The following is a 12,491-nucleotide window of genomic DNA, read 5'->3' on the forward strand; positions in this document are numbered from 1 at the left end:
AAAATATATTCAAATAGAAAACATGTAATATTTCACCATCTTACTGTTTTATTGTATTTCTGATGAAGTAATTGCAGCTTTGGTGTTCATAATAGAATTCTTACAAAAAACATTAAAAATCTTAACTTTGGATTGGTGTAGAACTAAGATGGACATTATGCATTGTACATTTAGTAATAAGTAACTAATCATATACAGTAATGCATATAAAGTCTACTGTATAATATATGATAATCAAAATTCTAAGGCCACAAAATCAACATGATCATAACTTGAAGGTAAAAGGTATTTTAGTATAAATTAAATAATTGTCCCTGTTCAGGTTTTGGCAGTGTGTATTTTTGCTGTGAAATCTGATTCTCATAAAGTAAATGTAAGAATAACTTAAAAAAAAACTGAAAAAAAAAAAGTATCAAATTTGATTAATCAGGCTTTTAGGTACCGTATCATTTATTTTGTTTGTCTCTCAATGTAGTACATTGCTTTATATGTTTCGCGATATAAATATCAGAAACTGCACCAAGTTTTATGAAATATTTCATTTCAGTTTGGGTCAAGTATGAGCTCCAATAAATCTTTCATGAGCCATAAAATCCGCTTTTGATAGGACGGCATTCAAATATTGTCTTGGGGTTTGAACAAAGGGCAGCTTCGGAGTCGTCATGCAATGCAACAATTTCACTGAAAAATATAATCAATTTATGATTAACAAAATCGCGGTGGCAAACATTATCAAAACGAGCGGTGCGGTTTCCTGCAAATATTCAAATGAAGAACAGGTACATTTCTTTCTTTAGGGATGAAATAAATATTTTTAACAGGTAGTCAATTTTCTTAAATGACCCAGTGGCCACAGCTTCAGAAAGCGTTGTTTGGACCCTGGCTGTGCGCTGAATGGCAAATGGAATCCCTCCCATTTCTAAAGCACAAAAACCTCTCTAACTTAAACACTTCCTGCTGCGTCAGTCTGATATAGCCACATATCCGCTCGTTCCTCTGACATCAGCATTCCTTCATCCCACGTCACAGCCAATTCACTCCATCCCTGGCTCTCTCAGGATAAGTCTCATGCGCTAACACCGCCTGCAAGTGTTCTTCTGTAGATACTCTAATTGCTTTCCCTGAACTCATTGAGTCGTTCACACCATTCAGAAGCATGACATGTCTGTTAACACGTGATATCACAGCAAGCGCCAATGCCGTAGACCTCCGCCGAATCTCATATCCCTCCCGCTGCACCTCAGACCCTTCTACTGAACTGAATAATCAGCTAATTAGCATCTTCAGTGGGACTTCAGTGACTAGTTATTTCAAAAAAAGAAGAGAGGACCGAGGTACAACAGAGACTAGAGTGATAAAAACAGAGTGTATAAACAGTCGTCTGAACATGCTCACACAAAGCAGTCAATTCATGCCTGTTTATGGAGCTTTTCCAATGAATCGTAATCCGTGAACCTCCAAACCACCAGCGATAACTGTGTGATTTATGGTAATCTGGATGAAGTGTCTGAATTTACGTGTACTTTATGGGCCCCTGGGGCTCGCGACTAAATCAGTTGACTTTTCTTGTTCTCGTTCATGAAAAAGAGTCTGAGGCAGAAAATGAGAGGCGCTCTATTCTTCAGATGGAAGCAGGTATTGAAAATCTATCTTTTCGAAGCTCAAAAACAAAATGACTCTTAAAACAATGTATATAATCAGCATTTGATTGTATGGGCTTTGTTCACAGTTGTTAAACGTGCACACGCACACACACATACACACACACTCGTGACCAAACATTATATATTAAAGTGTCAAGTGACTGTTGCTTAGCAACTGTAAGGTCTGAAACAAACTCTGTGCAAGTATTAATATTAATGCATCAAACAATTAATTGAACATCCATGTCTGCTTTCATTTCAAGTGTTTTTACAGTGATTTTATCAAGGTTAAAATTGTTCTTAAAGTCTTTGTAAAGGCAATTCGGAGAATATTAAAAATGTATTGCTGAAAAAAAAAAAAAATATATATATCTTTTTTTTCTCCAGGATTCTTTGATGACTAGAGAGTTCAAAGAACAGCATTTATATAAAAAAAATAAAAATAAAAATAACATTACTAATGTCTTTTTTGCCACTTTAATGCGGCCTTGCTGAATACATTTATTAATTTTCTAATAAAATAAAATCTTTTGAATGGTAGTTTATATTTTGAGGATAATTTAATGAACACCATTTTATGAACAACTCATTTGTGCAAAACATCAACCCTTGGTAAAATCCCTGCATGTAAGTCATGGCTTCTTGTGGCTTTAGTTTACAAAATCACAACACTCCAAATATTTGTGGATCTCTGAGGCAAGGGAAGCTCCGCTCAACCTGAGCTCACTATCTGCAGGGCATCTGGCATTCACTGTATAAACTCCCAGCTGCGCTGCATCTCAAAACACCCAACAGCAGTCACTGACAGATACCTGCTCCTACACGCTCTCGGCCTGAGGGGGGAATTCAGCCACACACTATCAACACTTCTGTATACAATTTTTAATGAACACCACATTTTATGAGAGTCAAAACTGTCTGCAAATGTATTTACTGTATGTAAAAATATCAGCTTGGAAAAGAATGAAAACTGAAGATATACGCACTTAAATGAGAAAAACTGAAAAAAAAAAAAAATAGAGAGAAATTATTTTAGTTTTCCTTTTTCAATCAGTGTTCGATGATTAATTAAACTATGCATTGTGTCAGACCTAATCAGCCAATAAGACACGAACTGACTGTCTGATTGACAGGTGAACCAACCACGTTTTTTCTGTATTATTTTAACTTATCTGTAAAATCATTTTAAAATCATTAAAACTAAATTAACCATGATTCAGCACAGAAACCTCCACCAATCAGAGAATGTAGCACAGTGAATAACAGTTCTCACAAACTACTTAAATATTTGTACAAATATATGGAGGATATCGGTTTAACTGTGCATTTACTGAATGAGCACTGAACTGCGTCCAACTGACTGCACTGTATCATCTTATGTATTCTTTTCTTTAATCTTAATTTCATTACATTCTAAATTGAATGTTGTTCTTATGCATCTGTTATGATTACACACACACACACACACACACACACACACACACACATATATATATATACATACATACATATATATAATATATATATAATAATATATAATATAAAAAATTAATAATTACCAAATTATACAAATGAAAGAATAACTTTACTTGCCATATATTTGCATAATAATATATATTATGTATACAATTTGTTGATTTAAATCAAAGCTTGTTATGTTGCGATTCACCTCATTGCAGGTTGGTTTGGTTCATGGCTTATAATTTTTTAATAAAAAATCCCAATGGGAAAAACAAATGGGAAAAATAATTCAGAACCAAGGCAGCTAAAAAAAAAAGTGGACAGCTACTAAAAACACACTGAAAATAAATACCAAATTAAGCTAAAATCTAATTAAGGCTACATTTAAATGGACAATCCAAATAAAACAAACTAAAAGCACACTCGCAGAGCTATGTTTTGAGGAAGTGTGAGCTGATCAGGGATAGAGCTGTAATCGGGCCTTAAAAGTAAGCCCGAGCCCGACAGGTTTCGGCCCGAGCCCGACAAGTACATTTTGATTGACAGATTTTTTAAAGCCCGAACCCGTTTACAGCCCGACATTATTCAAATGTGCGCACGCACACAGCTCTTTTGGCTTTTGCCAACAATGAGCAATTTATTCATGTTTTAACATAATTTACTCATAACTAAAGTAGACTAGAACACTTGGAAGTTGGAATAAAGAAATAAAATAAGTCCTGTGTAACATCGTAACATCTCAGCATTCTAGACATAATAGGCTCATTTAACCGATAAATAGACCAACGCACCAATAAAAATGAGTGATTTAAAAAAAAATTAAATTAAGATAAATTTTAAATTAAGATGGGTATTTGGCAATAACGAAATTAAGATAAAGGCTCCGCCGGATTTGCTTTATTTAATAAAAGAATAATGCCAACATTAGCGTAAACACTGTCAACATTATGCATTTAAGACTCAATTAATATTTAGTTATCATTTGAAAAACCTTTACTCACAGAGATTAGGCTAGGTCTACATGTTTATGTGGAGGAAAATGATTGAATCCACTGTAGATTCATTATTCACTCATTATTCTCATTATAAACACGGTCAAAACTTTTCCACACCTCAGAGTTTGCTTTAGTTGCTGGTGCAACCAAAACGTAATCACCAGAGGCAAGCCTCCGTTACACCTGCTCAGCATTCATTTTCGCATCTTTCTCGCGCTAATCGAAACACATCACATGACCGCTCGTTTACCTCGCAAACTGGAGCGCAAGCCCGAGCCCGGCCCGAGCCCGGCCCGAGCCCGCGTAAGATGATAGAAATTAAGCCAAAGATCTTCAGCTCTAATCAGGGATATCACTGCTTCATAATGGGGTCAGGACGCCTGATCTTTCAAGCATGGCAGAGCGAGTAAGCTTCCTAGAGCTCTGGGCCGGAGAGCGCATGCACTTTGCTTATTGATCTATGTAGGGTCCCCACATCCCCACTGTCACGGTGTAAGACTCCTCTCAGCAGGCTAGCATTCACACACCGCAATTAATACGGTAGGTTGGGGTCTACTCACACAGTTTTAACAGGGAAGCAAGTCACTAAAAAACAACGGTGTTGTTTGCGCGTGTGTGTGTGTTCAGCACAGTCTCGTAGCTGATATACCACAGCGCTGTTTGTATACACACCTACAGCTTTCACCCACCCATTGTGCTCTCTCTGCCACGAGAGGTTCACAGCACTTCTTACATTCAGACGCTGTTAAAATCATCTCAGCATTAACATGATGTAGGTGGTCTCACTGAACCAGAGCCTTTCCATCCACCTCCGTCCCTTACAAAGGCCTTGGACGGAGCCCACAGCGACCCGCTAGCTCTGTTCACGTCCCGCAGCCAGCAGAGGTGGCGGCAGCAGTGTGGGGGCTCACCTGCATCTCCTTCTCGCTGTACTTGGAGGGGTTCTTGCTGCCCTGGCTCTTCCTCCGCAGTTTCTTCAGCTCACCCTGGAATTTCTCCAGACTCTCTCCTTTGCTTTTGTGCTCAATCTGGTACTTCTTAAGAGCCGCCTTCAGGAGAAAGAAAAAAAAGAAAAACACACACACAGGAGCATTGTTGGTAAATGCAGAAATCATCAGACTGTAGCTACTGCAATAGGAAAGACATGGGAGTCAAAACCCTCTAGTCAAAAGTCATGTTCCAAAACACTCTCTGTCTGCTGTCTACACAAGCAGCTGCCCTCCTCTTAAGTCTAAACCACAGTCTTGACTGAAATAGACTGACTTTAAACAGCCTACATAGGCAGGAACTTTCTTCATGGACACTAGTGAATTTGACAGAACAGACAGACACTAGACAGAATTTGCATAATATGACAATACAAATGGTATGATTCAATAATATTACTTCTGCTACTACTACTACTAATGATTAATATTAAATATTACTATCACATTATAGTTAATATAGTAACAACTATTATTATTACGGCTACCACCAACAACAATAATAAATATATAAATATCTCATAATATAGTTACTATTATGATAACTATTATCAACATCTTAATAGGTGTATTTGATTTTTATCCCTCACAACTGAATCTGACAATTAACTATTGTTTTTATTATTGTATTAATTAGTTAGTATTTAATACTACTACTATTATAATAGAAATATCTTTATTATTAGATCACTGTCTGTAGTCTGTAGGACTACGCCGAAAAATAATATAATAATTGTTTATTATTATTAATATTATTGTTGTCAACAACAGCATCAATAATAATACTAATGATAATTATACCATTATATATCACATTGTATATTTATGCAAATGTTATCTAAATAATTATTATATTAGAAAATTAATTATAATCAAACTATCGATTAAATCAGAATATTTTAATCAGCACAGTAATAAACTTTAGTCAGCACAGTAATAAACTCCATCTGGCTTGTAGCATGTCGCTAAGCAAATTATCTGTCATTCTATTTTTTTTTTTTCTATGTTGAATAAAATATAAGAACATGTTTAATAAACTTTTCACCATTTTCCTTTTCACAATCAATAATACACAACAATTAAAACAAATGTAACCTGCCATGGCACCTTAATGTCAGAGTTTGAGATGCTGTCCCATACTGTATATAAATTGAGCATTAAACCCCAGTCTCCCACACCTGATTAATTCGTTGAGTAACCATCAAGTAAAATGACTAAAGTGCACACTCCCAGTTCTGCGACTGTCTTTTCGAGGATGGACACTAGTGATGTTGCCTTCCAATTAGCCCAGAACATCTGAGAAGGAAACAGTTCTGCCAGCAACTGTTAAGAAGAGCCTTCAAGTCAGCGTCCCATCATGATGCCTTCAGAAGCGGTTCACTGGGTCCGGAACGGAGCTAAAGGTCTGGGTTTTTTTGCTGGGCATTGCTTTCTGATTTCTGCAGAAGAAAGCCGCGAAGGTCTCCACTCCCAACCGCACAACATGGCTCACGGATTCTGAGGCTGAGCATTTCTAGATGTTTGAATCTTCGCACTTCCTACACAAGGTACATTGAGAGAATGATCTCTAGATTACGTGTCTATAAATAGTTTGGCAGCTCAACCAGATTCCTGCGCTGCGGCAATGTGTCTACAGTGTTACATGTGAGTGATGGAGCGTTTGAAAGGAAGATTCTGCTTCGCCAGCCATGATCCCCTCTTCTCACCTTATAGGAATGATTTACAATTCACTACAGGAATACCTGGAATTCAAGAGATGGAGCATGTGGCTGGTGAACTTAGGTTAACTTCTCTCACAATGTATTTTAGACAAGGTTGATTTGTCATTGGCAGAACAGTATATGTATATATAACAGAATCTTGAGACCAACTAGTACTAAATCAACCTGTCATTTTAAATGTTAACCCTTATAAAACGGTGCTCCTACGGCAGCAGCATGAAATGGATATCATAATAGTCATCCAGACCAAAGCAGAGATTTCACAATGGACTCCGAGGCAGCAGTCTTGCGCAGAATGTGTGGAAAGAGAGAGAAAAAAAAGAAAGTGTTTGGTTTCCAAGGGGAACGACCGCAGACCGCTCTCTCCAGTGCTGAATAAGGCAAGACAGCAAGGCTTTAATTTTATCTGAATACAATGTGATGACAAGCAACGCCCAATCCCAGTCGCCCAAACCCCCCCAATGAACTGCTCTACACAGCTCCTCTCCAACCCACTCACAGTCTAAAGATATCTCTCTCTCAGCACCGCGCCAAACATACTTTAATCTACCACAAATTGCGTACTTTCATTTGTTGAAATAATTGGAAACAGGAGTGATGAAACCAGGGTCGTTGCTACACAAGAAAACTAGATGTATTTCTACAAGATCTATAGGTGTTTTTGGAATGGCATACTAAGAAGTCTGCAGTATATATGCAGTGTAGCGAAAACATTTTTTCTGTTATTTTTTTCCCCCTGTAGCTCTACTGGTTGTGTGTTTGAACCAAAGGGAAGTCATGTACTGATAAGTTGCTTTGCATAAAAGAATATGCCAAATGCATAAAAATGTAAAATTGTTTGCAAATAATATACTACATTTTACAAAATGTGTAGAATATAATCAAAGCAGAGTCAGCAATGTCATCCAATTTTTCAATATTTTTGGCTCAATATTTTATCAGACTGCCAAGATGACAGAAAATTTTACTTGAAAATTGCTGAATAGCCTTATTTACTCTACAAAAGTTTGGCATCAGTAAGGTTTTTTTTTTATTATTCAGCGAGGACATTTAATTACTCAAAAGTTATAGTAAAGACATTGTTACAAAACATTGCTTTTTGTTAATTTGAACATTTTATTCAAAGTCACAGTTTCAACAAAAAAAATATTAAGCAACTGTTTTCAAGAAAGGATGAGAAGAAATGTTTCAAGTGAAGACTGGAGTTATGATGCTGAAAATTCAGCTTTGCATCAAATTAATAAATGACATCTTATATTAAATATATTCAAATTGACAATAGCCATTAAGTTTTTTTTTTTTTTAAAATGTATTTAACAAATGTAGCCTTGTTGAACATAAACTTTTCAAAAACACTCAAAAATCTTACCAAAATGACAAAAATGATCCAACTTATTGAAACATCTCACTGGATAATTGTATTCCTACTATGATTTAACAACCCATTTTACTCTCACAATCATGTATTTTCTGGTGAAACTGGAAATACAAATTGGTTTTATTCATCGGAAACAAAATGGATTAGGAAAAGTGTGCGCAGAGAGTGTTTGCTGGTTATTCCGATCAGTTGGTGTTATATTATATATTATATATTATTATATAGAGTGTGTCCCGTCTCTGTTAGCTTATCAGAAGGAGTGGGATGTGCTGTAGACTCACAGTCAGGTATCTTGCGTCCAATTCCACTTTCTTCTCCAGCTCCGATAGCAGCTCATTGTGGAAGCATTTTAACTGTATAAAAAAAATAATAATAATATTCAGAAACTTGACTGAAGTTAGTTATATTGGCTTTTTAAGAACCTTAAAACACAGATTTGTGCAGATCAAACAACATGTGCATGTTCAATAATACACTAGACAGCATTTTTATTATAATGTTGATGCGCATAGAAAATAATTAGTGGCCACAACTGCACCCAAACCAATTAAAACCAGGTTTTATTTCAGAAACAAGTTCATTTTTCTTTTAGCGGTTACATTAAAGGTGCAATATTTAATATTGACAGCTAGCAGTTAAAATGGGTACTGCAGTCCAAATTCAAAATACTGGAGAGGATTGATTCTCCCACCCCCTACTCCTCAAACTTGATGCTCATGTGGGTTGCCATATTGAGGACACCTAATGGGAACAAGCACAACTGGCTTCCACCAATTTTCTTTAGTTTACCACCAACAGGGCAACCCTGGGTGTCAAAATACTAATGGGCAAACTGATAGTAGGCAAAAATCACACAGACCAAAACAAAAACATACATTCCGACACGGAACACACATTTCAGAAGTAGAGTAATTGGCTGTCGCGTTGTTTTTCGGAGAATCAAGTTTGTGAATTTGGCATGTTTTCTAAACGTAGGCAAACACAGTAACATATTGCACCTTTAATCATTCAGTGATAAAATTTTTGTTGTATGAACTGCAAACTTGTTTAACTCCTCATTTTGGATGTAATTCCTATGGGTGGAGTGTGTTCTGTGAGATTTACAGTGATTTACAGCAAAGATTACTGGATTTAACTTGTACTGAAACTGTGAACATTTAAACAAAGTTTTAAATCTAATCTATGCAAAAAAATATCATTTTACAAAAATGCTAAATGGATGGCGGTCAAACAGAGAACATACCATTTCCTCTAACTGCACTTGAATCTGCCGGTGGACCTCTGCCATCTGGAAAAGCACGTCCCCTGCAGAGAAGAGGGACAGACGTCAGCTAAGAGAGAGGACAACAGGAAATGGACTCATAATCATGTGATTCAAGTGAGAATAAATGTGAGGTTTAAGAGACAGACAGAGTTAGGGTGGAATAGGCAAGAAAGACAGAAAAGAAGAAAGGCAAGAGAAACCCAACGTGCATTATAACCATGCCATCATACAGAACACACACCACAGACGGGCAGAGTCAATGACAATGACACAGACAATGACACGGTCAAAGACTTTAAACACTGAAACAGAGAAATTAACAGCAGGATGAAAGGGTGGAGAACAAAGAAAAACTCACATGAGCAAAAAATATAAAGCACTTCAAAACAGGCTTTCATGAAATATTTCACAGAGAAAGGAAAATTCTGACCTTTTTACTCACCATATGCTGTTATTTTTCTATGGAAAGATATCATGGAACCTGTGAAGGCTTTTATGTTCGTTTTTTTTTTTTAGGTGGGGAGAAGCTTGACAGATGTGGTCACTTTGAACTGCTTTGATTCTTCAAAAATTCTCTTTTTGTGTCCCACAGAGACACAAAAATAACAGCATATGGGTTTGGAATGCCATGAATGTCTGTAAAAACTCAGTTTACATTTTCGAGTGAACTATTCCTTTAAAAAAAAAAAAAAAAAAAGAACAATCTCTCTCCTAACATGACTGTAAACTCCAAATTAGTTTCATTTGTCTTTTTTCAAGTGCTTCTCCAGCAGGATGACTGTCAGAATGTTGTGAAACTCATTGCAAAAGAGTAACGAAAACTAAACCAGGAAGAAAAAAATTAAAATAAATTAAAGTGAGGCCATGCAGCTGGTGGAAGTGGTGTTGTTTTTCATATACCTACATGCTGCTGCTTCTGAATATGCAATGCATTGTGAAGAAAGGAACAGACAGTGAGCAGAGCACAGAAGAGACCCGGTGAGACACTGTGAAAAGAACACACAGCAATGGAAGACAACAGCGAGCCGCCCTGACCTCCTCCCATCTCAGCACCCCAACCTAAAGACGGTGCTACAGAACGTCTCGAAGCACCGTGCAAAGCGCATCTCGCAATTTAAAAATCAGTCCACTGTAACAACACACCAAATCCCCTGCACAGTTGTTTACACCACATATGCATGATTGAAGAGCTCTCGCTGAAGAGCAGAATGACTGAGTTCAGAAATACAGCCTGTTGATTGCTCAGAGAGGCTCACTGTAAGACCAGTTCGCCAAAAAATGAAAGTTCTGTCAATGTTCATTCATCCTCACCATGTTCCAAGCCTGTGTTTACTTTCTATCTTTCGTCAAAGAGAAATTTTATTTTCATTTTGTTCTAAAATGAGTTTGTGCTTCCATAAATTGAAACTTGCCCAGTTTGATCAAGCTCTTGCACACGGTTTACTTTAAATACTGTATGTGAAAACGTGAAAGGCCTTGACTGTTACAGGGAGGGGAAGATTTTCCTCACATTAGGCTGTGAGCTGACCTCAAAAGACATGGAAAATAGTGAACAAATTGCATGGACCACTTTTTCGGCGGACTATTATTGGTCTTTGATCTTTTTGGAGCTTGATAGACTCATGCTGTATGGAAAAGAGCACGATGAACATTCTTCAAAATTTCTCCCTTTGTGGTCCCTGGAAACCATAACAGGTTTTGCAATGTAAATGGGTGAACCATTCCTTTAAGGGTCAGACAACTGTTACAGATACACTATCTTGAGTTTTTCTTACTAATCTTAATTATGATCTCTATGTGCATGTCATATACTGTACATGAAAGAGAAAGAAAGAAAAATAAAGAAAGAAAAGCATTGACACAGACTCCAAAACTTTGCTATGCTTACCAGCACATCAACCATGCTATTTTGGGAGTGACTTTAGTGTTTCATACTCACTTAACGAAAACCCCCGCGCTGAAATGTCACTCCCAAACCCCTTCAGAGTGCATGTGACCATACCCAGAAACACAGACACACCCAAACCTTCCTTCCTGATACGTTACTAGAAAAGCTTCTTCCTCAATCCACCTTTAGATCATTTATTCCCTTTCAAGCTGACCTGAAAGCCTCATTTTGTTTGGCTCAAGCCAAAGGAACCAAATGAAACGAGGTCTGAGGCTGTTACTGAATTAAGGTACGTTAACAAAATATTGTCTATATTAAAAAAAAAAATTACTGAAAGTGAAATCTGCCCTTACATCTGAGATCTTTGATCTGATATCTTTTTAAAGATGTGCAGTGAGTTTTTACAGCAAAAAAAAAACGCACACCAAAAGCCTTGTGTCTGACAGGAGCTCTTTGCATGCAGGTACTTTAAGCTCTTGATAATGGACTTGTGACATCCGCATTCCTTCTGCTTTGAGCCCAGCTGCCTGACTGACAGACAGATGGCAAGGGGGCAGCAAGGAGTCACAGTCACTGAGAGAGCTAACACACACACACACGGTCTGGTTCACTATTATTGTAGGGGCTGTCCATAGGTGTAATAGTTTTTACGCTGTATTTTCCCATCGCCCTACACCTACACCTACACTACACATAAACCTACCCATCACCGAAAACCTTCCGCATTTTTTTCAATCTAAAAAATAAACAAACAAAAAAAAAGTATTCTGTATGATTTATAAGCTTCTGTACCCATGGGAACTTCAATTTAGCTCCTAACGGTGACACAAGTCCCAATGAGTTAGTGTATTCAGGTTTAAGTCCCCACCAGTAAAGAAGAACATGTACAAACACATGTACACAGATGGGTTTGTCACGCCCATCTCCCTCACAACCCACAACCAGGGGAACAATAGATACCTGTCAGTCAGTAATGCAGGTTCTCTTGGGAAAATCTGAAGGTTACATTGCATGACTGATTTTGTAGACATTTTTCAAAATATCAAAAATAAATAAATAATAAACAATAAGTAGTGAAATAAAGCAGTGAAGCAAATAAAATAAAATGGTTATTATTATAATTATAAATAAAATGTAAACATTTTACATTTTTCT

General features: G+C 36.9%; 1 protein-coding gene across 4 annotated transcripts in view; it reads right to left on the reverse strand.

Annotated features, from left to right (window-relative positions):
• Positions 1–12,491, reverse strand: part of LOC127953248 (brain-specific angiogenesis inhibitor 1-associated protein 2) — a 71,828-nt gene that overhangs the window by 17,824 nt on the left and 41,513 nt on the right. For all 4 annotated transcript variants that reach the window (XM_052552256.1, XM_052552278.1, XM_052552269.1 and 1 more), the window contains exons 4-6: positions 9,428–9,489; positions 8,466–8,537; positions 5,011–5,148 (exon numbers count right to left, since the gene is read on the reverse strand). In XM_052552256.1, coding sequence (XP_052408216.1) covers positions 5,011–5,148; positions 8,466–8,537; positions 9,428–9,489 — 272 coding nt within the window. The remainder of the gene's footprint in view (positions 1–5,010; positions 5,149–8,465; positions 8,538–9,427; positions 9,490–12,491) is intronic.

Source organism: Carassius gibelio, chromosome A3, assembly GCF_023724105.1.
Source record: "Carassius gibelio isolate Cgi1373 ecotype wild population from Czech Republic chromosome A3, carGib1.2-hapl.c, whole genome shotgun sequence".
Taxonomy (NCBI): Eukaryota; Metazoa; Chordata; class Actinopteri; order Cypriniformes; family Cyprinidae; genus Carassius; species Carassius gibelio.